Source organism: Martes martes (assembly GCF_963455335.1).
Source record: "Martes martes genome assembly, chromosome: 7".
In the NCBI taxonomy this organism is placed as follows: Eukaryota; Metazoa; Chordata; class Mammalia; order Carnivora; family Mustelidae; genus Martes; species Martes martes.
In genome coordinates, this window is record NC_137894.1 from 39934363 (window position 1) to 39962321 (window position 27959).

The 27959-nt window shown below is 43.7% G+C and overlaps 1 protein-coding gene across 3 annotated transcripts; it reads left to right on the top strand.

Moving 5' to 3' along the window:
• The first annotated feature begins 1255 nt into the window (after window positions 1-1255).
• Window positions 1256-22507, top strand: CCNB2 (cyclin B2). Of its 3 annotated transcripts, none has more exons than XM_080807692.1 (9): window positions 1256-1435; window positions 4157-4285; window positions 4391-4501; window positions 14331-14501; window positions 14605-14763; window positions 16406-16642; window positions 16944-17084; window positions 20456-20566; window positions 21665-21956. In XM_080807692.1, the coding sequence occupies exons 1-9, from the start codon at window positions 1412-1414 to the stop codon at window positions 21689-21691; spliced, it is 1110 nt and encodes a 369-aa protein (XP_080663818.1). In that variant the 5' UTR covers window positions 1256-1411; the 3' UTR covers window positions 21692-21956. The 3 variants fall into 3 exon arrangements, with proteins under 3 accessions (XP_080663818.1, XP_080663817.1, XP_080663819.1); XM_080807691.1 differs by having other exon boundaries at window positions 1258-1435; window positions 21678-22507; XM_080807693.1 differs by lacking the exons at window positions 20456-20566; window positions 21665-21956 and adding an exon at window positions 17717-18042 and having other exon boundaries at window positions 1258-1435.
• Window positions 22508-27959: the final 5452 nt, after the last annotated feature.

The following is a 27959-nucleotide window of genomic DNA, read 5'->3' on the forward strand; positions in this document are numbered from 1 at the left end:
ATTTTTAATGAAAATACAATGTCTAATGTGGATTAAATTATTCAATGTTGAAAATGTCAAGTCAGTTAATAAAAGCACTTTGCCATTCACAACACTCCTGTTTACAAAGCCCTGTGAGTGGGTGAGGATTGTTACTTTCATAGTTCTGGCTTTCAATATCACAGTGTTATAACAAGTACAAATATAATCTTACTCACAATTTCAGTGCACTAAACATCTATTTTTCCTTCCTAAGACTTTTTCGCTGGATACCTAATTTTCAGTAATCCGTCAATGGATACACTAACATCTTTCCATGCCACATAGTAGCTGCAATTATTCGGGTTTTACAGAAGAGAAAACAGCTTTAGAAACGTCAGGTGCAAGGGCAAGGGCAGAATTTAATCCAGATTACTTCATTTAAGCCTCCTTAGTACCCCAGTAACAGTGCTTAAAAAGTGGTAGAACAGAAAGCTTGCTCAAATTCTTGGACGGAGGCTGCTATCAGTTGTCTTCCTACTACCTCTACTGTGGGCGTTGGACCTTTCCTCTCCCCTTCTTCCTTTCCTTTTTCCGGTCTCCCAACCATCTGGCCAAGGCTGACTCACACTCTCTTTCTCATTTTAAAATCTTCTACACGTCATAGGGTCATTTTATTCGACGAATATTTATTGAATATCCAACCATAGTACATACCAGAAAACGCGCTAAGTGCCGGTAATTCCATGGAGAGCTTACATGAATCACGAACCACACAAATCACATTTACCTTTTTATTTTCCTCTCCTTGGGAGTCTTAGCTTTTGCGTAAATGTCACAATTCCCACTTCTTTAGCACACGTTTGAGTCTCAACCACCTAACAGTGCTGACCCCAAACCTCCCAGAGGCGTCTACTCCTCCACTCAGACCAATCCAACCTTGATTTCCAACTCGAAATTTCCGGAAGAGGAATAAAGGTCAGAAATGGCATTTCGAAGGTGTTTTCTAGAGCCAACTTCCGCCCGATTAGTACAAACGTAGACATTCTTAGGTGAGACCTACTAAAAATTCAGAGGAGTCCTCAGTGAGGTATGTCATTTTTGTTGATTTCAGAGGCCGAAGTTTAAAGAAAAAAGGAAAAAAGAAAAAAAGACAGTAGGCGGAAAAAACAACCAATTGTCATGACAACCAAACGGGTCTGAAAAATTCAGCCAATCCGCCTGCGGGAATGCCTCCCGCCTAGCCAATAGGAAGGGCACGCCGTACGTAAGGCCGCCCAATGGGGGCGCGAGCGGCGCGGCATTTGAATCCTTTAACAAGGCGACATAGCGAAGATCTTAAGCCGTGCGGGCCGGAGTCCAGAGCTAACGGCGCCGCGGAAGCCTGTGTCCTTCCTCTCCGGTCCGCGTCCCTCCCTGGGCCGGGCTGGCATTCTTGCCTGACCCTTCCCACATGGCGCTGCTCCGACGCCCGACGGTGAGTGGGCCCGGCTGACCCCCCGCACCCGCCGGGCTCTTCGGCCGCGGAGCTCCGTCTCTCGCCTCTAGCCTCCCTCCCTCTTCTGCGCAGGCTTCTTCGTCCCAACCGGCGCCGCTCTCCCCTTCTACCCGCTTCCCCTCCCCAGTCTGCGGCCTGTCCTCTTTGCCGATCTCCCCTCCTCGGATCCACTCTGGGTTCCCGGCTTCCGCCCTGGCCAGTCCAGGGATGAGGGAAGTGTAGGGGTGAGGGAAGTGTGGGAAAGCGCCTCGGAGGGGGCACCTGTCAGGTGAGCCTCTCCAGCACCGGACTTGGTACTCAGTGAGGGATCCCCTAGTGCTCTTTGTTGTCAGAGTGCTGTTTAAGTAGAGGTTGTTGTCATTTCCTTCCTCTGTTCTCAAACGCCTTGCCAGCTAAGGGATGGGGGGTGGGGAGAAGGACTGGAAGAAACTGCAGGTAGTAAACTGTTTTGAATGTTTGACCAGGCAATAGTCATGGCTGTTTTTCAGATTCTTCTCATTTCGTTTTGTGTTAAGTATCCCATTTATTTCTGCGCATGATGTCTTCCAGGTTAAGTTCACTAACATAGTCGTTTGTCACCTTAAAATTAATTTCTGGGGCTCCTGGGTGGCTCAGCCGTTAAGTGTCTGCCTTAGTTCGGGTCACGATCCTGGCGTCTTGGGATCGAGCCCCATATCGGGCTCCTCGAGCGAGGAGCCTGCTTCTCCCTCTCCAGCTCTCCCGTGCTTGTGTTTCCTCTCTCACGATCTCTCTCTGTAATAAATAAAGCCTTAAAAAATTAATTTCTTTAATCAAGTGTAATCAAGACTTTGCATATAATTTGGAACAATATGGCAAACAGAAGGGTCCAGATTGATTTGTTTCATCTTTGCAAAAATGCGAATGCTAATGGTGCTTTGAATTTTGTTTTCTGTGGGTTTGAATTGTATCTGGGTCTGCTTTTCCTTTGCTGGAAAATAGAGGGCCCTGACACACCTGAGTTCCATCCTTGGATGGATAGGCTAGTTAAAAGCTGCCAGTTTTAGGACACCTGGGTGGCTCAGTTGGTTAAGCGGCTGCCTTCGGTTCGGGTCATGATCCCAGGGTCCTGAGATCGAGTCCCACGTCGGGCTCCTTGCTCAGCGGGGAGCCTGCTTCTCCCTCTGCTTCTGCTTGCCTCTCTGTCTGCCTGTGCTCACTCTCTCTGACAAATAAATAGAATCTTAAAAAAAAAAAAATTAAAAAAAAAAAAGCTACCAGTTTTCCCCTCCAGATGGATTTAAAGTTTGATTACCGGGCTTCAACCTGTAAGCATTAAAATTTCAAACACTTTTTAAAATTGGCAATTGCTACTGGAAAAAATTGAACATTGTGCTTTTGAGAATCGTAATAAGTTGAATACATTCAGTATTTAATTCCTATCCTTTTGTGGATCTACATTGAACTGGCGAGTAATTTTTGTCTAATCTATCCCATAAAATTCTTTCATTGTCAAATTCTTTCTATTCAGGGAAGGCTTGAGTTTTCCCTGCCCTTCTGTCTGTCCTTGTAGATCTATTCAAACCCCCTGTTAGAAGATTTTTAGGATTAGGACCCACAGTTCTCAGGGATAGTACATGCTGTTTTTTTCTCATGAAATGTTTATCACCTTTATAATAAACTTTTTTGTATGAATTGCTTTTTCTAACAAGTTTTGTTTCTAAGCACATTCTTTCAAAAGTAGGTTAAGGTGAACTAATGATTTTTTTTATTCCATATGATTTTAACTTCCTCTGAGTTTGAGAGTAAAACTATTTTACTTGTGAAAACAATTTCCAAGTATCCTTAATATAAGAGAGTCCAACCTCATTTTAAAAGGCAATATCTCTAAAGATCATGTCTATAAGAGCGCTTCTTATTGTAGAATAGCATAAGAATCAAAACTAGTTTGGGTTTTAAACATCTGGACTTATTATAGCTTTTTAACAGTGTTTTAATTGTACTTGTTATTAATCTCTCTAAAGAAAAGTTTTTAGTTTAGTGAGAGCTTGTGCTTGTGTTTGGGAAGGGGCAGAATCTTAAGCTGGCTTCATGGCCAGCACAGAACCTTGGAGGGAGGGGTAGCTGGATCTCACGACCCTGAGAGTATGACCTGAGCGGAAATCAGGAATAAGACTCTTACCTGACTGAGCTACATAAAGAAGGATTTTTGAATAGATGAATGTAGTATACAGGGATCTTTAACAAGTGGGTGCTATGTAAGAAATATTCACTTATCTTGAAACCTCTTAATGGGATTATTTATTTTACAGATCAGGTGGATAGTGATTTGCCTAATTTCAGGTGATGCGATCAATCACAAATAGCATTTTTAGTCTTCTACAAATATGTTTTTTTTAAAGATTATTTATGTATTTATTTGACAGACAGAGATCACAGGGAGGCAGAGAGGCAGGCAGAGAGGGGTGGGGGTGAAGCAGGCTCCCTGCTGAGCAGAGAGCCCGACATGGGGCTTGATCCCAGAACCCTGAGATCATGACCTGAGCCGAAGGCATAGGCTTTAACCCACTGAGCCACCTAGGCGCTCCATTTTTAGTCTTCTAAAAAATGTACCTTTTCCCTCTCACAAATAGATCTCCACATATTTACCTTTCCCAAATTCTGCATTTGGATATCTGACATTAGCAAAGTATTATAAGTTGTCTCAATTCATCATTAACTTACCTTTTTTTTTTTTTTAAGGTGTCCACTGATTTGGAGAATGCTGACACTGGAGTTAATTCTAAAGCTAAGAGTCATGTGACAATCAGACGGGCAGTTTTAGAAGAAATTGGAAATAGAGTTACAACCAGAGCTACACAAGTAGCTAAGGTAACAGCCATGAGGACTGTCCATGTGCACACCAGGCTGATTGTGTATAGCTCTGAGAAACAACACTAACTATCTTCCCCTATTTATGTTTCTTTTTCCTTGTAGAAAGCTCAGAACACGAAAATACCTGTTCAACCCACCAAAACAAATGTCAGCAAACAACTGAAACCTACTGCTTCTGTGAAACCAGTACAGATGGAAGTGTTGGCTCCAAAGGTAGGATGTTCTGTGTTTATAAACGTATGAAGTAGCTGGTTTTTGGCCAGACTGGAAGGGTGCCTTTATCTTCACTGCAACTTTTATTTTTTTAAAAGATTTTATTTATTTATTTGAGAGAGAGTGAGAAAGACAGCATGAACAGGGAGAACAGGGAGAGGAGTAGAAGGAGAGAGAGAAGGAGAAGCAGATCCCCTGCTGAGCAGAGAGCCCAATGTGGGGCTCGATCCCAGTACCCTGAGATGATGACCTGAGCTAAAGGCAGACATTGAACAGACTGAGCCACCCAGAAGCCCAGACACTGACTACTTTTGAAGAACGTTCATAACTAGAGCTCTACTTTAAACAACAGTGTACAGGGGTGCCTGGGTGGCTCAGTGGGTTAAAGCCTCTGCCTTCAGCTCAGGTCGTGATCCCAGGGTCCTGGGATCACGTCGGGCTCTCTGCTCAGCAGGGAGCCTGTTTCCCTTCCTCTGCCTCTCTGCCTACTTGTGATCTCTGTCAAATAAATAAATAAAATCTTTAAAAAAAAAAAACACAACAGTGTACAAATTGAACATACACATCCTTTTGGTGATGGTACTTACTATTTTTGTTGTTGTTTTTAAAGATTTTATTTATTTGTCAGAGAGAGAGAGGGAGAACACAGGCAGAGTGGCAGGCAGAGGCTGAGAGAGAAGCAGGCTCCCTGCTGAGCAAGGAGCCTGATGCAGGACTCTATCCCAGGACCCTGAGATCATGATCTGAGCCAAAGGCAGCGGCTTAACCGACTGAGCCACCCAGGCATTATGTTTTGACTTTGAATAACAAAGTTAATTACCTTGATATTCAAATAAATTTAGTGATCTCAAAGTAAAATTTGGTAGGTTTTATAATCCATTATAAAAATGAGCTTGCCCATGAAGGCTGTGGAATCTCACACTTTGGAGTCTCATACTCATCATGTACAACAAATAAGGTAATGCCAAAATTCTGTGTTGTTAAATTGTGCTCTCTGTAACTGGTTAACACCATTAGAGTTAGAATGTTAATGGACCCATTGGCCTGTAATTACTATAGGACAGGCACTGTTATAGGTGCTGAGAATACAACAATAACTACTTTTTCCACTTCTCTCTCTCTCTCTATATATATACATACATTTTTATAGATCTATATAAAATAAACATTAATAACTTGTCTGTAAATTGTTTAAAAATTTTCAAAATAATACATTGGATATATTCAAGACATATATATATATATAGAGAGAGAGAGAGCACTTGCTATGTCCATCCAGTAGTGTTAAGGCTGTTAAAGAGATATCTTGCCTTAAGGAGACCTATCCAGAAAGGGCACATGCACCTGAAATTAAATTAGTAGTCCCAGAGAATGATGCCAGGTGCCCCTGGGCAATGGATGATTGAGTTTCAAGTGTCTGGGGTAGTTGGAAGCACCATCCTTCAGAAAGTGCTTCTACAGGAGGGAGAGAACACTAAGGGACCAAGTTGTCAGGGGAAGCTTCGTGGAATCAGTGGGGTTTTTAAGGATAGAGAGATGCTGATAGGAAAGAACAACTTTTGGGAACAAAGCATGATAGGAATCAAGTCACAAAAGCAAAAATAGGCCTATAATCTTGTCCTTGGGCTAAGGAGTCAGCACATCTAACTGGGCCAGAATGTTTGTGTGAATAAGCAGAACATAAAGCTGGGGAAAAGGTTGCAGTCGGATTTGAAGGCCTTAGAATTTGGATTGTATCCCATTAGGCGGTGACGAACCTGTGAAAAGTTTTGAGGAGGTGGGAAATGATGAAAGCAATGTAGGTTGGGCATGGGAGGGACCATAAATGAGGAGATACTGCAAGTGTTCAGGCAAGAGCTGATGAGGGTCTTGAACTAACCTGGATCTCACCCAAGCACTCACCCACATACCGCTATCTACAGCGTGCTAAGAAACAACATGGAATGTGTTGGGGGTATATCAACTCCTTCCAGGGACATCGTCCTGTATCTAGAAGGAGTTCTTAGGCTGTGTTGTTTGCAGAGAGAGAATAAGACCCTTAAGCAAGCACTTGAGTATTTAAGAAACAATTTATGCAATGAATTACTAAGGAAATGGGGAAGTCAAGGAAGGGAGGTAGTTCTGGGGAAGACACCTCATTTGGCTTTAGATTTGTTGAGATAACAGAAAAACCTCCATGGGAAGGGCAGTCAGAAATATGCCAGCAGCATCTGAAAGAGGGGGCAGACATGGGAGCCTCCTGCTTGCAGGTGATGGTGCAAGCATGTTGCTGTTCGTAAGCTGGGACAGAGAGCGTCAAATCAAGAACTAAAGCTCGGAACAAATTCTGAAGATCGACCTTCCTTTCATAGGCCTTTCCTTGGAGGCTTCTAGTGCCTAAATGCCAAACCCAAACTTCCAGCTTTGACCTTTTAACCATTATGCAGTATTTGATACAGGTGACTGTTTGAATGTGGTTCCCCCCACATGTCTGGAAGGTGATTTAGCAATGTCCTTCAAAATGTTATTCTCCATACCCAGTAAATCTGTTTTTATCCTAAGAAAATTATTAGAGGCACACTAAAATTAGAGGAATTTTTAAATAGTGTTGTAATGAATATCTTATATAATTGAGAAATATCAGAAGATTGGTTAATTCTAAGTTCAAGTATAATTAACATATAATGTTACATTACTTTCAGGTATGCAATATAGTGATTGAACAATCCTGTACATGACTCACTGCTCACCATTATAATATGCTCTTAATCCCCTTCACCTGGTTCGCCCACTCCCTCTACCCAACTCCCCTATGGCAACCACCAGTTTGTTCTCTATATTTAAGAGCTGTTTTTTTTTTGTTTTGGTTTTTCTTTTTTTCTTTTTCTTTGTGTTTGTTTGTTTATGAATGAAATCTCTACACCCAACATGGGGCTTGAACTCACAACCTGAGATCAAGAGTCACATGCTAAAGAAAAAAAAGAGTCACATTCTTTTCTGACTAAGCCAGCCAGGTGCCCCTGCCTTTTTTTTTTCTCCTTCATTTGTTTTGTTCCTTAAAATCCGCATATGAGTGAAATCATATGGTATTTGTCTTTCTGTGACCAACTTATTTCACTTAGCATTAGACCCTCTAGCTCCAACCATGTTGTTGGCAGTGGCAAGATCTAATTCTTTCTTAGGGGCTGAGTAATATTCCATTGTAGATATACCACATCTTCTTTATCATTCATCTGTCGATGGACACTTAGTTTGCTTCCATATCTTGCTGCCATATCCATATCCTGGCTATTGTAAATAATGTCGCAATAAACATAGGAGTGCATATATCTTCTCAAATTAGTGTTTTCCTCTCCTTTGGGTAAACACCCAGTAGTGGAATTACTGGAGCAGCTTAAATCCATTTAATGAAATACATGGGCCATTAATATCGTGTTTTAGTAGAATATTTAAAGATATCAAAATGCATGTTACATCAGTAGAAAAGTCAGATTATGACACAATAGAATGCAGTACCACCCCAGATTTCCTTTTTTTTTTTTTTTAAATTATTATTTTTCAGAGAGAGAGAGAGTGTGTGCATGTGGGGCTGGGGGAGGTGGGGGATAGAGGGGGGAAAGGGCAGAGGGAGAGGGAGAGAGAAAATCTTATGCAGGCTCCATATACAGTCCAGAGTTTGATCTCATGACCCTGAGATCACAACTGAGTCAAAATCAAGAGTTGGATACCTCACCGATGGAGCCACCCAGGCGCCCCAGATTTGCTTTTAGAAGTGTGCAAAGTGTTCTTTTTTTTTGAGGTGGGGAGGGGCAGAGGGCAAGAGAATCTTTTTTTTTTTTCTTTTCAGTGTAACAGTATTCATTGTTTTTGCACCACACCCAGTGCTCCATGCAATATGTGCCCTCCTTAATACCCACCACCTGGTTCCCCCAACCTCCCACCCCCTGCCCCTTCAAAACCCTTAGGTTGTTTTACAGAGTCCATAGTCTGTCATGGTTCACCTCCCCTTCCAATTTCCCTCAACTCCCTTCTCCTCTCCATCTCCCCATGTCCTCCATGTTATTCCTTATGCTCCACAAATAAGTGAAACCATATGATAATTGACTCTCTCTGCTTGACTTATTTCACTCAGCATAATCTCTTCCAGTCCTGTCCATGTTGCTACAAAAGTTGGGTATTCATCCTTTCTGATGGAGGCATAATACTCCATAGTGTATATGGACCACATCTTCCTTATCCATTCGTCCATTGAAGGGCATCTTGGTTCTTTCCACAGTTTGGCGACCGTGGCCATTGCTGCTTATAAACATTGGGGTACAGATGGCCCTTCTTTTCACTACATCTGTATCTTTGGGGTAAATACCCAGTAGTGCAATTGCAGGGTCATAGGGAAGCTCTATTTTTAATTTCCTGAGGAATCTCCACACTGTTCTCCAAAGTGGCTGCACCAACTTGCATTCCCACCAACAGTGTAAGAGGGTTCCCCTTTCTCCACATCCTCTCCAACACACGTTGTTTCCTGTCTTGCTAATTTTGGCCATTCTAACTGGTGTAAGGTGGTATCTCAATGTGGTTTTAATTTGAATCTCCCTGATGGCTAGTGATGATGAACATTTTTTCATGTGTCTGATAGGAGGGCAAGAGAATCTTAAGCAGGCTCCATGCCCATTGCAGAGCTCGATCTCACAACCCTGAGATCATGATCTGGCTGAAATCAAGAGTTGGATGCTTAACTGATAAGAGCCACCCAGGTGCCCCTAAAACTCTGCATTTATAAGCAAACTTTGATGATAGTTATTTTTGAATATTATGTTGGGTTTAAGATTCACTTTCATTTTCTTCCTTAAAATTTTCAGATTTTTTTCACCATAGATACATATTACTTTTCAATCAGAGAAGAAGGGAAAAAGGCAAATTAAAAGAAAAACAACCAAAAATGTTATGAACAAAACAAAGGAGAAATTTCCTCCCGTGACTTCTACAGCTCCACTCTTTCTGAATTACTCCACCTTTCCTTGGTGACTTTTTGCTTTAGCTTCTTGACAAATTTTAGGCCACTGTGTTTCAGATAAAGAATAATGGACTATCATATAAATATCACTTCCATGGCTGAAATGTGCCACTCGTTTTTAAAAGACATCAGGGATTAAAGAACAATAATTACTTCCAATTCAAATGCACTTTTCTCTGAGAAATGTAGTACAGAAGAGATCATTCAGTCCCTAGTTTAGGGGGAGCTCCTCATCCTGGCAGATGAGCCCCTCTACTTGCCTGGCTCTGGTCGGCCATCTGGCTTTCACTTTGTCATCTGCTCTTTCTGCCGCCATTGCTGCTCCTTTATAGCTTGCCCCTGGGGATGTGGCAATACCAGTTGAGCACAGGGTTCTAGCAGCCGTGAGCCCTGGAAAATTTATAAGCCATGTGCTCATGAAAGCTGATGTTCTCAGCCAAATTTATTTACTATGCTCTGCAAAACCAGAGGGCTGGTTTCGTCTTTGTAGGATATGAAGCAGCTGAATCACAAAGGGCTCTGGCTGAGAACTTGAAGGGGTTTCAGCCATTCACAGGTGTTTGCAGAAGCAGATTATCCTGCAATTTTTAGAGAAAAGAGTGTTTTTGTTATTTTATTATTTATTTTTTTGCTGACCAATGAGGCTTTGGCAAACACTGAGTTGTATGCAAAAGAAAGGAGATGGTTTTTTCCTAGCCTCCTTGTTTGCTGGGCACTGGAGAAATCAGGTGAATGTGCCACCAATTCTGTCCCCAAGAATCCCCCATTCAAGCGGAGGAAGGCCTGAGCACACATTCTGATAGGGCTGTAGCAGAAATCCATGCACACTTTGGAGAGATGCTGGGAAGTCAGAGCTAGAAATTCAGATGAAGTTTTAGATTTACGGATTTGATCTAAACACTAAATTCAGTGATAATTGTGGGATGCTCCGATCAGATGGGGGGCCCCCAAATGTGGGGTGCCAGTTGGGTGGGGGCCAGTAGCATGGGTGGTGAAAGAATTCACCCATGGCAGAACAGAAGAGAGACAAGATTATTGAATAGGGAACAGTGGGCAGGACAGCAAAGGAGAGACTGTCCGCCAGAGGGTGGTGGTGAGGGACCACAGTTATAGGGTGGAATAAGGGAGTATGGGAATGTGTGGAATCTTCCTGTTTTAGGTAATCTTCGGAACTGTGCCTAGTTAGGACTTATGGCTATTTCCAAGTGGCTTGCTTAATAAGCCTGCTGACATTCAGCCTGGTGGTTGCTATGGGCCCTTTTACCTTGATCAAGTTCCACTGCTCAAGCCTGTTGCCTTAAAGTGCCTTTACAGTAGTCATTATTCAACTATGAGAATGTTTTATGGCTAACTACCCCTAATACAAAAACTACATATAAAGGGGAAGTAATCACAACTTTTCACATTTTTTAAAAAAAAGAGTGCCTTTTATCGTTTATTTATTTATTTAAAAGATTTTATTTATTTATTTGACAGAGATCACAAGTAGGCAGAGAGGCAGGCAGAGAGAGGAGGAAGCAGGCTCCCTGCTGAGCAGAGAGCTCGATGAGGGCCTTGATCCGGGGACCCCGGGATCATGACCTGAGCTGAAGCCAGAGGCTTTAACCCTCTGAGCCACCTAGGTCCCCCAGTGCCTTTTATTTTTAATTACACAAGAAACATAGCAAAATACTACAGAAATACATTAAGCACATAGAATAGAAAGTTTATTGTTACTACCCTCCCTACCCTCCAAATTCCATTTCACTGTATTCTCTAAAGCTATTCCCAGGGAATGATTTTGCCTTTCTATAATAGTGTGTGCCTGTGTATGCACAAGTACACACTTCCTGCTACAAATCATGAATTGTCTAATTGGAAACAACACTTTTTCTGGGAGTCCTTTCTTGTTGCACTTAATTGACATGGTTTATTATAAACCTAGTAAATAAAGGAACTCTGGTTACCAAAAACTTGCACAAACACCTACGTGTTTGCCTATTAATAGTAGTACATTCTCTCACCAGACCCAACTTAGTAGTAGGAGAATTTCAATAGCCTTTACTCAGACTCCACCCTGCTCCTTACCAAACTGGAGCTTCTGAAGTTCAGCGAAATCTCACATTTATTATTTCAGATACCACTTTTCACTTGTCTGTGACATCGGACAGAACTCATTCCTTAATCTGATTGGAATGTTATCATGCTTTTAGCTTCGCATGCAGTAGACACTGGACTGAGGATTACACAGCTGGCCTGAAGGGTTTAGGTTACTACCTGCACGGACAGTGGGACCTTAGAAAGGATTTTGTAATAATTAAATTATGTTGGAATTCAAAAGGAATGCTTCTAAGAAATTCTAAATTAAGGGCCAGAGCAATGATCCATGTCTTCTCCTGGTAGCTTTGGGATATGGCCAAACTTAGGTGTACATCTGAATAGACACAGGTGAACCTTCCAAGCTGCTGGGGCAGCACACATAGCACACATGTGCTATATAGCACATAGCACATGACCATAACCTCTGACTCCTTAAACCAGGCTTCCCAATACTGACTGCCTTTCCCAGGGACACTGATGATGCTTATCCTTGAACTTAACCTAGCTGTATGTGCTCATTAAAATGTACATCTGATTCTAGTCACACTTTTTTTAAAAAGATTCTATTTTCAAGTAATCTCTACACCCCACATGGGGCTCGAACCCACAACCCTGAGATCAAGAGTTGGTCGCTCTACCAACTGAGCCAGCCAGGCATCTCTGATTCTTGCCATTCTTGCTCAGTTCCTTCAGTGGGTTCACTTCCCTTCGGATAAAATGCAAACTCCCTAGCTGGGTTCTCGTTCACTTTTCGAGCCCATCTTCTCACACGCCGTGCACTGGCTCCTGCCATCCCAAATCAATGTGCACTTCCCAGACTTGCCTTTGTTTCTTGGCTTCCTCTGGGACTATGTACTTGTGTAACTTTTGCCTACTCATTTTTCTTGAGGTGTTATCTTCTCCAGGAAATTATCTAGGTTTCTCCCTGGTGCCCCAAGTAGCTCTTATTCATTCTAGTCCCTTGAGGTTTGGAAGTTCTCGAATAAATGGCACACATATCTGCATGACTCTTGCTCAGCTGGTCCCTCCCCAGCTTGAGACCTTTGATGTAGGAGGGAAGGATGGGTTTTGAACTGCTGTATATATTTTGCTGCTGCTGTTTCATCCTTTTTTAAACCTGGAAACCATCATCACTGAGCTTTCATGTCAATTAAAATTGTTTATTTTTTTTAGATATTTATTTATTTATTTGACAGAGATCACAGGTAGGCAGAGAGACAGGCAGAGAGAGAGAGGGGGGAAGCAGGCTCCCTGCTGAGCAGAGAGCCCGATGTGGGGCTTAATCCCAGGACCCTGAGACTATGACCTGAGCCGAAGGCAGAGGCTTTAACCCACTGAGCCACCCAGGCCCCCCAAATTGTTTATTATACGGCCTTCTTTTTCTGTATTTTATTTCTTGAATACATAGTCTTTATAGCCTAGCAGTCTCATTAGGTTTTACTTTGAGAAGTACCTCTTATTTTTTAAAAAAATAATGGTTTATTTATACTTCATTACTAAGCACTTGTTTTAACTTAATAAATTTTTAATTTGTGTGATTTTTTTTTTTTAGTAGTCACCCAGTCAGCATAAGAAAATACTGGGTGTGTACTTGCTCCATCTTTGCTTCCTTCTATTTTATTCATAGGCCGGAATGTGGTTTTCTGCTTCTTAGTTGCCAAACAGTTTCTCAATTTAGAATAAATTAGTTTATGAGGGAAAATCTGTATACCCACAGAAGAGGCTACAGCTGAAGTGAACTGTCAGCTCTAGGAGTTTCTGCACCCAGCTGTTTACATTTCTTTCAATAAATATTTAATGAGCACCTACTATGTGTCAGGGATGATATAGGTATTTAAGATTGCATAGGGGACAAAATCAGTTTAAATAAATGTATTATTTATTTATAAATGGATTTATAAATATATTGTTTTCTACCTCTGCTAGACTGTCAGCTCTACAGAGCTTATAGGCCTAGCAGAGGTAGACAGAAAATAATATACATCACATATAAGTGAACTCCACAGTATGTTACGAGGTTACAGGTTCTGTGGGGAAAAACACAGTAAGAGAAATAACACATGGGGGTCAGGGAATAGGCAGTAGATAGTATTGAAAACAGGGGTTAGGGTAGACCCAATTGAGAAGGTAAAATTCAAACAAAACTTTGAAGGTGAGAGAATTGCCCGTGGGGGTGTAGGAACAAGATTGAACACATTATGGGGAGAGGGAGCCCATCTGCAGTGAGGGAGCCTGCCATGAGGCAGACCGAAGGGAGAGAAATAGGAGGCCAGTCAGCAGAGAGAGAGGGCAAAACCAGATCATGCAGGCCCCCAGGCAATCGTGATGACTCAGGTTTTCCCTTGGAGTGAAATTAGAGAATTTTAAACAGAGGAGCATCTCTATTAAAAACTTCATCTACTACATCTTGAATTATTAACCTCTTACTCTGAAATTTGTTTTGGCTTTCACACATTTTAAAAATGCATATGATACTTTTTTTTTTTTTGGACAGAGATCACAAGTAGGCAGAGAGGCAGGCAGAGAGAGGTGGGGTGGGGGGAGCAGGCTCCCTGCTGAGCAGAGAGCCCAATGTGGGGCTTGATCCCAGGACCCTGGGATCATGACCTGAGCCGAAGGCAGAGGCTTAACCCACTGAGCCACCCAGGCGCCCCATGCATATGATACTTCTAAACCAGTTGACTCTGCACATTTGGCTCTGATGGACAGTTCAGGCTACTGCCAAGGTAGTGATGCACGCTTGTTAATTCATTCACGTAGGGTCCTACCCCCCTACTGGAGGATATCTCCATGAAGGAAGAGAACCTCTGCCAAGCTTTCTCTGATGCGCTGCTCTGCAAAATCGAGGACATTGATCATGAGGACTGGGAGAACCCTCAGCTCTGCAGCGACTATGTGAAGGATATCTACCAGTATCTAAGGCAGCTCGAGGTGAGTGGGCCTTTGTGTTTTGGTTGTGCAGGCGACGTGGCATTTACCACACAGCTGGGAAGGGAATGAGGTGAGCTTTTTAAACTTTGAATTCCGCCAACAGGTTCTGCAATCCATAAATCCACACTTCCTAGATGGAAGAGAGATAAACGGACGCATGCGCGCCATCCTGGTGGACTGGCTGGTGCAAGTGCACTCCAAGTTTAGGCTGCTGCAGGAGACTCTGTACATGTGCGTTGCCATCATGGACCGATATTTACAGGTGAGCGTGGCTTCTGGGGGCTCACTGTAGGGGCATTCTGCAACACCAAAGGGTGATACCTGGAGGAAAAGACCAAAAGCCACTTGGTGAGAAACTGAGGAACTGGAGGTGCTAGAGGGGGAGGTAGCCAGGTGTGTCCAGCCTCTGGTGATGCTGACCGCTGGTGGGCGATTCTGCTGGGTCAGCCTGCCAAAAAGTGCCGGGGCGTCAGGGGGTTGGCACTGCATGGCCAGTCATTCCTCAAAGCAAACAGACCAGCAGGAGTTCTGAAAGTCAGCCTGAAGCACGCGGAGCCTGCGGGGGCTGGTTTCCCAGGCCTGCTTCCACAATTTCCCTGTAGCTCATAGTTTGGTACTCCTTGGTTAAGTTTCCTTGTCTGAAAAATGAGGAGTTTGGCTAGAGAACTTGGCCATTACCAGCCAGCTGTGGCATGAATCCCTGTAGAAAAGAGAGGAGGCAGAATTGTTAAGGGGTGGGGGGTATGTGTGAGCAGCGTACTGGGAACGGGAGGTCTAAAGTAGAGGAATGTAAGAAATTCAGCTGGGAGGCAGAGTGGTCATGGAAATAGTTCTGACCAGTGACACAGAACGCTGACCACTTAGAAGAAATGCCAGACAGAAGGCGCTCGTGTGTGACCCAGCAGCCAGGAGCCCTGCACATAAGGATTTATTTACTTAAAGTCAACATGTATGATACAGCTCAGGTACAAATTCTGCCCCACCAGTACAGTAATAATGGTGATTATTATTATGCCCTGAGAGACGGCAAAATCCTAAGAAAGCATAGATTCAGTTTGCATTATACATTCCTCACTGGGCAGGAGAGTACTTATAGTTTAGGTAGATTTTTAATAATGAGAGTTGAAGCAAGGATAGCAAAGTCTCTTTTCAAAGAAAAGAGAATTATACCTGAGCTGAGATTTTCCCTGATCCGGGAGCCTCTTTGGAGATTCTTAACGCTGACTAATGAGTGTACTTTTGGTAAGGAAGTGTTTGCGAGACCCCCTTCCTCATCCCTAGGCATCCATTATTTAATCCTGCTGTTTGGCTTGGCCTCATCTTGGTGCAGACACGTTGAATGCCACGTTGGGGCCGCCCCAGACACTCAAGCCAGGATGATGGGGCTGGAACCAGGCGCCTGGTTCTCAGACATAATTCTTCCCTATTGAGCAATTCGGTGATTTGGAGCTAGTGTCTGAATCTCTTCTCAGGCCATCTCTTTGCAAGTGGGGGAAAATACATGCATTTGCTAGGATTTTTATGAGGATTCAATGAGATGATTGTTGGCATCTTGGGACCGTGCCTGGCACTCTCTGAATGCTCAAATAACAGACGGCTGCTGGGAGCAGGGATGGTACCTGCTGTTTTTTTGTTTTTTAAGATTTTATTTTTAAGTAATCTGTATACCCAATGTAGGGCTCGAACCCACAACCCCAATATCGAGTCATACGCTCCAGGGACTAAGCCAGCCGGGCGTCCCTGATGGTACCTGCTGTTAACATAGAGGTTACCTGTGCTGGTAAGGGGGGGGTGAGCAGAGACGATGTGTACTTCTCCAGGATGCAGTTCCCTGTCACTTCCTTCCACTCAGAACCCCAGTCCTCTCATTACGTAGGACTTCTGACACATTCTTCTTCAATTAGGTTCAGCCGGTTTCTCGTAAGAAGCTTCAGCTGGTTGGGATAACAGCTCTGCTCTTGGCTTCCAAATACGAGGAGATGTTTTCTCCAAATATTGAAGACTTCGTTTACATCACAGACAATGCTTATACCAGTTCTCAAATCCGAGAGATGGAAACACAGATTTTGAAAGAACTGAAATTTGAGTTGGGTCGACCTTTGCCGCTACATTTCTTAAGGCGGGCATCAAAAGCTGGGGAGGTAAGTGCCTCTGGTTCGGTATGACACTTGATTTTGCTGTTTGTTCTTATCCTGGAAATGTTGATCCAATTAAAGGAAAACTTAGACATTTATAGGAAGCATCTTTTCGATAGGTCCTAATGCTTATCAGTTCTTAAGAGCAAAGACCTCACGCTCTGTGTTCGTACCATACTGTGGAATAGGGCAGTTGCTGGGCAGACTGGTGAGGAGAGTAGCTTTGAGCTCCTAGGCCTTCACCCAGGATTTTGCAAGAGGGTAATAGTAGCCGTGCTTCTTACTGTCCCCGGCTGTTCTTTCATAGGTCGATGTGGAACAGCACACTTTAGCCAAATATCTGATGGAGCTGACTCTCATTGACTACGACATGGTGCATTATCACCCTTCCAAGGTGGCAGCGGCTGCGTCCTGCCTGTCCCAGAAGGTTCTGGGCCAAGGAAAATGGGTAAGTGTTGGGTTAAGAAGAAATTAGTTTATATTTTCGGCCCCCTCAATATGAAAGTCCTTAGCATTTTCACGACACTAGCCTCTGGTTAAAACCCAGAGGCCTAAAAGAAGGCTGCTTGGGTTGCTTCAGATAGAGATGAGGCGACCACAGCGTGGCACCAAGTGTGCTCCAGAGTTGTGGGGACTGAGCCAGGCCACCGGCAACTGGTGTGCTAAGGTTTCAGGGTCTTTGGTTATGGGAAACAGGTCGTCAAGCATCTAAGACAAAGCAAGGCCAAGGCCTGACTGATTGCACCAGTGAAGCTAAAAGGAGCCACTTCTAGATTCATATGAGTAGCCAAAGCTGCCAGCAATCTTGGTGCTTATGTCACACACCAAAAAAGGACAACAACCGAAACCGAAGGGACCAGACGACTGCAGTGTGAGTCATGGGATACCCCTTTGTGGACAAGCCGATTCTAGACTGCCACTAAGGAGTTTTCTAGTCTGTAGACGGGCCCCAAGTGCAGCAGAACGAAAGCCTCTTCACAGGCCAGGTGTTGAGAAAAAAGTCTCACGATAGTCTCTCCGGAGAGATAGGGAAGGGAGTGCGGGCGGCTCCTCCCACGCCCCTGTCCTCTCGTGTTCCAGGAGGATCGCGGAGCATTTTGCCAAGACAGATAAGCTGTGGTTCAGGCCTTTGCCTGGGTGGCCCTCCGTGGAGGCATGCGAGATTGCTAGGGCAGCGTGGCAGAGCTGTTCCTCTACACAAGTGTATGCATTTGACATCTTCCCGTGAGAAAGAAGGGGAGTAAAAGAGTATATGTATGTGTGCTTATGTATTTTCTAATTTTTCAAAAACCACTCGTAGACCAGAATCTTATGAAAATGATGCCTCTGGGGTTCGGTGGGAACAGGACTTCTGGCTGTAACTTTTTATCAACGGTATACAATATAATGTAACTTTTAAAACTTTTGAACAATATGAGTGTTCATGTATTGAATAATATGGAGAGTCCCTAAGTGGAATTATGCAGAAACAACAAGGTGACTATATATCAAATTGGTAATAACGCAGAGGGAAGAATTAATTCAAATAATTTTGAAGGCAGTATTCGGACTGTGCATCCTTAGTGGTATGTGGCTGGACAAAACAAAGGACCAAAAAAGGTAACGGACTTCAAGTTTACTTAGGAGCTCTATTGTTAGTAGTGTTCTGTTACTATAATTAAGAGACTATTTTTATGACTATTATAGGATAAACAACCATTCATGTTACTAAAGACTAAAATTTTCACTAGAAAAAGGGGGATAATACAGTGTTAACAATTAAAAACAAAAGGAAAAACCCTGCAACATTAAATCTGTTTTGAAAATGTCAGTAAATTAAGAAAGAGAGGGCCTAGAAACAATGATAACCCTGTAGCAATGAACACACCTCGTGCTTACATCTTGGATACTAAATGCCATTATCCCCTAGGAACTAGGTCTCGTTTGAGAAACAGCTGACATGAGGGCTGTGGCAGAGGAAGTAGAAGGTGAGCCTAGGTCAGTTTGTAGCAGATCCCAAGCAAGTTCTCAAAGATCAATGGGGCACATCAAAAGGACATAGGAACTGACTTGAAAGCGTTCTGACTAAATCTTAACTTTAAAAAGAATAATGACAGTAACAGAGTATAACATATTTTTACATGTCCATGTATCATTTATAATGATACAAAAGAAAGAATGGAAGAAGGGCTCTTTTTTATCAGTAGAACACCAGCTGATTGAGGCAGAAAGAATGGTAGTTAGAAATCAAATCGTAACCCCTAATGTAATAACTGATTCAAGCGAGAATCAACTGATGCTTATATCATTAGGTGAAATCGTTTTGGAGAACAAGATTCACATTGTCTCAAAATATCACCCCATAGATCTGTAGTACTTCTGAAGAAAAATTGTACCTTTGTGCTAGAGAGGTCTGGCAGTTACCACTTTTACCTGGTGATCAAGCTTAACATCACCAGGGGTAGGACCATCTGACTTTGGCATGTCTTCTGGCACAGTCGGATGTATACATGATCACCTATATGAAATTCATGCCCAAATTGTTTGACGTGAATCCAATCATCAGGAAACAGATTTAAAATGTGGGACATTCTAAAAGTAACTGGCCTGGATCCTTCGAACAAGTTGTCATTTAAAGCCAAGAAAATAGGCATCGTTTTTAAATTAAAAAAAAAAAAAAATTAGAGATCAGATAAACTGCAGGTAACTTGATTGGACCTGGATCTGAAAAGAAAAATCTGTACAAGATATTTTTGGAACAATGGGAGAAATTTGAAGATAGACTATGTACTAGATGATAGTGTGGAAATGTTGATTTTTTTTCTGTGATAATGGTTTGTTTCTGAAACATTTAGAAGTGATGTGTCGTGGTGTCTGCAACTCATTTTCAAATGGTTCAAAAATTGAATACATACATACATAATTTTTGCTGAACGATTTGAAATTGAGTTAGCTGCAGACAACATGAGAGGGGAAGTGGCAAAATATTAATAATAGATGAATCCACACAAAGGATATACAGATGTTCATTATACTGTCTCTGTTCTTCTGTACATCTGAAATTTTTTGAAATGAAAAGCTTGAGGCAACAAGGCTGCTGGTAACATGAATGATACGTTGTTCTGGTACCAGTGGCTCATTTCAGCTAAATCACTTTACTCTTAGACCTGCCTTCCTTGGGCTGTAAACCTATTAACTACAGGTCTTCCTGTTTTCTGGGAATTGATTTCAAAAGACCAGTAGTTGTGTGTTATTTCAGGATTGCTCTTGCTTCATCCTTTTTTTCTTTCAACTACTTTAGGATTAATATTAAATTGTGATTTATTTTCCCAGTCATATTGTGCATATGAGACAGATGGATTTTAGCCTTTAGAATTTTATCACAGGGGCGCCTGGGTGGCTCAGTGGGTTAAGCCTCAGTCTTCAGCCCAGGTCATGATCTCAGGGTCCTGGGATCGAGCCCCGCATCGGGCTCTCTGCTCAGCAGGGAGCCTGCTCCCCCCCACCCCGCCTGACTCTCTGCCTACTTGTGATCTCTCTCCCTGTCAAATAAATAAATAAAATCTTAAAAACAAAAGATAATATGGGACCTTTGTCACTTGATCTGGCTGAAGCTGCAGTGTCTAATTTAGTCTGGCTCAGAGCCAAGGTCATCTTGCATTTACTGGCTGTTTTGCTGGCACCACAGTAGTGTGGAGAGCTGTTGTTGAATTTTCAGAGAGTAAGAATATGGTTTTATAGCTTTTACGTGAGTGGTAAGTGATGTCAGCATGTATAAGACTTGCCCTTCTAAAGAAGCGGAGGCTTTATCCTGCCCCTTCTCTTTGCACTGCGTTCCAGAACTTAAAGCAGCAGTATTATACTGGATACACCGAGAACGAAGTGTTGGAAGTCATGCAGCACATGGCCAAAAATGTAGTGAAAGTTAATGAAAACCTAACAAAATTCATTGTAAGTACTCCTTCCGAAACTGTGGAAAGCACTGGATTATGGGTTTTGTGAGTGAAGGTGTGCGTATGTATGTGCATGTGCGTGTGTGTTTTCATGTACTACTGACGTTTGTGAGAGTCTGTTTTAGCACAAACTCTTTTCTAGTACAGCAGGGAATGGAGCATACTGATAGATCCCAAAAGCAGACTTTCTTTAACACAAGGCGGCTAGGCTAACCATGTCCAGGCCCAGTGTAGTCAGCCGGACTGCCATCCATGCATTTACTCACACTCGTCCCGGGGTCCTGTGTTGCTGCTCGCAGCAGTCAGGGCAGGTGCTCCCTGTGTCGTCTGGAACCCAAGCCCTGTAGAAGGCTTGGGTACTTGGGGCCTCTGTCTAGGATCTTCTGGGACAATGACCAAAAGACTCCTGAATGCAGGCCTGGTGAAGAAGGAGGGGAAGAAGCCTGTTCAGAAAGCTTCCTAGGGCCTGGTGTCTGTCTCCATGTGGCCCTCCTGAGACGTGGAGTCAGGGCAGATTGGGCGCTGTCCTGTGCTTGTGTGACACTGAGTATCACCAAGGATGTGGTGAGAAAGAGCAAGGCCTTTGTGCCAAGTGTCCTGACAACCTGCTTTGCTTCCTTGCATGTAGTTTCCGCATAATGAAGCACACTGTGGATGTGTAATGTGTCTTCAGTCCTGCGGGTATCGTCTGGGAACTGCTAAGCACTGGTGGCCACTTGGCTTTTATTGCCATTGTTGCTGCCCATCCTGACAGACCTCTTATGTCCTGGTGGCACTTAGATATGATAAACCCAGCTCCCACTTCCTGCACCCCCCTTCCACAACCCCCGCCCCGGAAACATAGGAGACAGAGCCTCTGCCTTGGACATCATGTATTTCCCCATCACTGGTGCTACCAGCTGGGTTTTATCCATTGTCCGGCATGGAAGGAAATTGTCAGGTTCCACACGTTACGACCTCAGAACGCTCGCTCGCTGGCTTCAGTGATTCGCCAGCATCACACCAATTGGATATTGTGGGTCTGTCCCTTAAGTACTTGTGAGTTAGATCAGGAACGAGGTAGAAGGTGGTGTTCCTGATGTGTGCTTAATCACAGATGACTTCTGCAGGCCATCAAGAATAAGTATGCAAGCGGCAAACTCCTGAAGATCAGCACAATTCCTCAGCTGAACTCAAAAGCCGTCCAAGAGCTTGCCTCCCCTCTGATGGGACGGTCCTAGGCTGCCGTGGCCCTCGGGGAGGAGTGCTCCATCTGTGCCCTTGGTGTCGCTGATTTGGAACTCTTCACTTTGTATATAGTCCTCTGGTCTATTTCATGAAACCTTTCCTTAGACCTATTTTCTAAATGTATATTGAGGAAAAATAAAGCTATTAATTTTTCTTAAGGTATCCTGTGTATTTTTATTTTACAATCTCTACCGAACAAGGTCAGTAGAAGGTTGTTTGACTAATTTCTTTTTGAGCTATTATGAGTAGTGTGTCAATTATTGGCTTTGGGAAAGACCTTCCTATCATTTTCTCAAGTGGAACAAACTAGAACTTGGCTTCAGTGATTGCTAACCCATTCCTAAACTTATTAAGTATCCAAAGATTGATTCATTATGAAAATTGAAAATGGGAGGATAACCACGACAATTCTCTTTCCAGAACCTACTCAACTATCTTCTCATTACTATACAGGAACGCCTTGCCCATTGGGGTGAGGGCCACCAGAAGCAACCCTCATAATATGTCTCTGTCTCAAAGGATGGTGGGGACCAGGAATGTCAGTCCTGAAGGACCACCGCTGGAAAACGCAAATGGGCCTGCGACACATTATTAGAGTTGAAGGTTGGAATGCATTTTCCTATTTTAGCTACATTGTAGGTTACTATTATTATTTTTTTGGTGGGCAGTTTAACATTCTCTAAGGGGGAATGCATTCTCAGTCTCCAACCACTAACTTAAAAAAAATTAAAAATAAAAAAAAAATAAACAAGTGCCTTATAGCAACAACTTCCCAAACCATTAGTTCAACGCATGTCAATTGCTTTTTGCAAGAAAGGAGCTAGTCAAATACATTTGGAAAACATTGCAAACTCCCAGTAAAATTCATACAGGTTCTGACAACTATCATATGATCTCCCTGATATGAGGAAGTGGAGATGCAACATGGGGGGTTAGGGGGGTAGGAGAAGAATAAATGAAATAAGATGGGATCGAGAGGGAGACAAACCATAAGTGACTCTTAATCTCACAAAACAAACTGAGGGTTGCTGGGGGGAAGGGGGTCGGGAGAGGGGGGTGGGGTTATGAACATTGGGGAAGGTACGTGCTATGGTGAGTGCTGTGAAGTGTGTAAACCTGGCGATTCACAGACCTGTACCCCTAGGGCTAAAAATACATTATATGTTTATAAAAAAAAATAATAAATTTTAAAAAATTTGATACAGGTTCTGAGAAACTTTGTAGTAAACTCATTTCTTCCCCCAGTGGAGAGTTTGGTAAAGCCAGCTTGTGTGGGACAGCGAGGTCTGTGGGTGCTGGTTCTGTGACATTGCTGTGGCTTGCGACTGGCCTGGGAGGAGAGCCTGGCCGCCTCCAGCTAGGGCTCCCTACCCACCCCACCAACCCCAGGCAGGTCAGGGCTGCCTACAGATGTCTGCCGGTGCCAAGCCCTCAAGAACAGGGAACCCGGAGGCTGTGCACATTGAAGTCCTGGTGTAAAGCTTCTAGATATCCCTGGATGAGTGAGACTTGTTCCCACGGCAGCCTTAGACTGACTTGGGTCACACGTGTGCATAGTAATGAAGTGAGAACATGCAGGGAGCTTTCCTGGCTCTGAGCAGGCAACTTAGTTCTCAGGGATGCTTGAGCTCAGCTTCTCAGCAAGAAGGGATGGGTTTTGCAGAAGTACTCTGAAGACGTTTTATAGCTTCTTTATGACATATTTTGCTTAGTTAAATATTAAGTACCCCAACTCAGGAAATTCATACTTCCAGGATGTCATAAAAAAGGCCTTCTGGATACTTCCTTATGTGCAGGCACCCAAAACTAAAGTGTTATAAATGCGACGTAAGCTGTAAAAGTAGAAACCATAATATCGTAACAACACTGAAATAAGAAAATGAGATAATGTAACCACTGTTTTTGAAAAGCACAGATCCTGAAGCTGGCTTGCAGCTCGTTAGCAGCTGTGGGATGTCTGTGGCCATGTCTGTCTGTCGAAGCGGGGTATGGGTATCTCCCTTATAGTGCTGGAGTACTGAGTAAGGTATGGCAAGCCCTTAGCACCATGTCGGGGTGTGCTCGAATGTTGGTGGCTGTTATTTTAAGGAAGCTGATGGTCTTGGAAAGATGGACTCTGGGCATTCAAAGATATGTTAGGGCGCCTGGGTGGCTCAGTGGGTTAAGCCTCTGCCTTCGGCTCAGGTCATGATCTCAGGGTCCTGGGATCGAGCCCCACATCGGGCTCTCTGCTCAGCGGGAAGCCTGCTTCCTCCTCTCTCTGCCTGCCTCTCTGCCTACTTGTGCTCTCTCTCTCTCTCTCTGTCAAATAAATGAAAAAACAAAACTTAAAAAAAAAAAAAAAGATATGTTAGACACGCTCTCACCCGTCAAAGGAGTTTGCAGGTTTCAAGCTGTTGAGTCTTATTGGTGAGTTTTTCTTTTTTTTTTAATTTTATTTTGGTTTTTGATTATTAATAATATTATTATTTTTTGGTTCTTGTTTGAGAAAAGGATAATCGGAAGTTGGAAGGTTGACAATTAGACTATCGAACTCCTTGATATTAGCTGGATTGGAGACAGAGATGGAGATCAACAGGCCTTGGGGTCAGATCAGGGGTCAACTGATGGTTCCTCTCCTTAAGAGCTACGCGATCTGGGGCAAGGGAGTGAACTGTACTGAGCCTTCTCATTGCAAAGTGGTTTAGACCAGGCCATGCCTCTCAGAGGGGCAGGTCCAGTACAGTAGGAGGGAAAGGTGTCGAGTAGCTGGTCAGAGTAAAATAAGCTCCTAAATTCAGGAGCACCCTTGGGAGAAACCCAAAATGAGGCAGCAAAGGGAGCAAGTGACGTTGCAGAATGGCTCCCACTCATTGACCATCAAAGTGAAGGGTACCAGGGACGTCGTTAGCTTTTCCACCAAGATGCATCCTGTGTGCACTGTACTCTTGAAGCCGGCCTCTGCCCCCACCCGCTGCTGAAACTACCATAAAAGCAGCCAGCAGAGGCAGGGCCAACCTGATCTGACCAGCTCCATGCAGGGGAGGACCGTGGAGTTTGGAAGGAGTCCGGAAGGAAGAAGACTGGCCTTCTGTACAAGCCCTGCTCCGCGGCAGGCTGACGGACGTTGTCAGTTACCTGGGTACACAGCCACGTTGTCCCGTACTTGTTCTCATGGATGTCTCTGCCTGGAAGGAGTCCTGCCGAAGGAGGAGGAAGAGCTCTTCCTGGTGCCCTGGATAAGCTGCTCTCTGCACTGTGACTCGCTGTCCTCAGCAAAGCCTCCCAGCTTCCCTGGCAGTTGAGGCCACATAACTAAGTTCCAGCCACTAGACTGGGAGTGGATATGGTATGTGTACTTTGCAAGGAATGTTCTTTAAAAAGGAAACTCATCCCCTTTCCACCTTCATAGGGCCGGACTTGGTGGTGAGTCACGTTTGATCAGATGGGCTGGGACAATACACATGTATGGTTTGCATGCCTGTTGGTGGGAGTAGGCTATAAGAAAGGCCTCACCCTTTGCCCTCTCCATGGGTATCAGTCTCTCTTCCTGAAGCACTGTGGAAAAGATGGCCCTTTTGCATGTCAAACCATTTTCATGATAATACTAGGATATTAGTTTTTTTTTTTTTCCCATTCTTACTAGATGGTGGAATTTCATTAGTCTATGCTGGAATCTTCCAGAAGCTACATGACACGTAATGATGTCATCACTCTGGTGGTTAGTAGAATGTGTATGTGTTTTTGGTGTTTTAAAATTTTATTTGAAAAATTTTTAAAGATTTTATTTATTTATTTGACAGAGATCGCGAGTAGGCAGAGAGGCAGGCAGAGAGAGAGGGAGAAGCAGGCTCCCTGCTGATCAGAGAGCCCAATGCGGGACTTGATCCCATGACCCTGAGATCATGACCTGAGCCGAAGGCAGAGGCTCAACCCACTGAGCCACTCAGGTGCCCTGTTTGAATTTCTAAACACAGTGGTAAACACTGATAGCTGTAACGGACAAAAGTGGAACACTCTGAGGTCTTCAATAATATTGAAGAGTGTAAAGGGATTCTGAGGCCAAAGCGTTTGAGAACTGCTGGTCTGTTACTTGTTTGAATATCTCTGCCCGAGGGAACATTCAAGCCTGCTCAAGGTGCTTGGTTACTTTCAAGCTTTGGTTGAAGGGATGTCACATCCTTATACTGCATTTTCTGCTGCTGTCCATGTGTGGTGTATGTGCACAAACACACCATCATCCCAGATAGGATGGCATGTTCTAGAAGGCAAGGGGTGGCCCTTTGATCCTCTTTACATATCTTCTCCCAGGTGAAGTGACTCTTGGCCCAATTGAACAGGGAACAAAACAGCAGGCCTGGCTAGATGCAGAGCCCAGAGAAACCTAGGATCATGACTTCAGTGAATTTCCTCACCTGTTGAAGCAAGATTTGAGGACCTCCTTGAGCCTGGCGCTAGGTAAGGCTCATGGGAGCAGGGCTGGGGCCTGCTCTGGGAGTCCCATGAGCTGGGGCTCTTCTCACTGCTTGTGCGGATCTTAGACTCTGTTCCTATGTCATCACCTGGAGCCTGAGGGGTCCGAGTTACACACCAGTTTTGAAGGCCAATCATTACATTAAAAGCAGCCAAGACTGATTCTGCACCCCCCTCCCCAATGTGGCTTTTTTTTTTTTTAATGCTTAACATTAGGAAAATTATGTAAAGCCAATAATTTTTTTTTTTCAGTACAGCTGACCCACAATGCTACAGTAGTTTCAGGTGTACAGCTTAGTGATTTGACAGCTTTGTACATTATGCTGTGTTCACAAGTGTAGCTGCCATCTCTCTCATGACCTATTACGATGTCACTGATTGCATTCCTTATGCTGTGCCTTTTATTCCCATGACTTACTCATTCTACAGCTGAAGGACCACCGCTGGAAAACGCAAATGGGCCTGCGACATGTTGGTCGTGTCTCCCACTCCCTCTTGCCCATTTCGCCCATCTCCCCCCTGCCTCCTCCTGGCCAGCCACCAGTTTGCTCTCTGTGTTTATAGGTCCAATTCTGTTTTTTGTTTGTTCTTTTCTCCTAGATTCTACTAAGGAATGGAATCATATGGTATTTGTCTTTCTCAGCCTGACTTATTTCACTTAGCACGATACCCTCTAGGTCTGTCCATGTTGTCTCAAGTGGCACGATCTCATCCTTTTTAATGAATATTTTTATTTAACGAATTTCACTAGTGATTCTTTCCACTGCCTAAGCTCCCCTTAGGTCCTCCAAAGCTTGAGTTAACATTTATCCTCAAGACAGGTCTTTTCAAGATAACTTAAGCTTAATTCAGGTTGTCCTGTCACTTGGCCCCAAATTCTTTCAAGACCCTGAGATCATGACCTGAACTGAAATCAAGAGTTGGCTGTTCAACTTACTGAGCCACCCAGGCATCCTGGAACCAAAATATACTTTAAACATTATTTGTTATTCTGTTCTTGAACACACAGAATTAAGTGGTTTACTCTGTTGTAAGTTCAGATACATTTTTCCCCACATTATATGTAACCCCTGATAATTTTTCCCATGGACTTAGGAATCTTGGAATGACAAAAAGGTGTGTGCTGGTCAAACCCTACTTTCCCAACAGCTTCCGAAAGGCCAAGGCAACCAGAAGAAGGAGAGGCAGAGAAGTGACAGTCTCTCCTGAGAATCATTGCCTCATCCATAGACATTTCATCGTTTCTGACTTTTCACTAGTATTGCAAGAAACACTGCACTAGCCGGCTAGGCCCACCAGGCTTGCCTTCACAAAGTGCCACAGACTGCATGGCTGACCGCCAGAAATGGACTGTCTTCCAGATGTAGAAGCTAGACGTTCCAGTCTGCTGCATGCGGGTAAGGTTGGTTCCTTCTGAGGGCTGTGGGGGAAGCACATCTGTGCCAGGCCCCTCTCCTTGGCTAGAGATGGCTTTCCCTTCATGTCCTCTTCCCTGTGGCCATCCGTGTCCAAATGACCCCTTTTTATTGGGACACCAGTTATACCGGATTGGGGCCTGCCCTAATGACTTCATTTTAACCCGATTATCTCTGTAAAGACCCTCTATTTCCAAATAAGGTCCTATTGTGGGGTACTTGGGGTTCGGGGTTCAACACCTTTTTTTGAGGGGATGGGAGACCCAATTCAACCTATAAAAAATATCACAAAAGAAC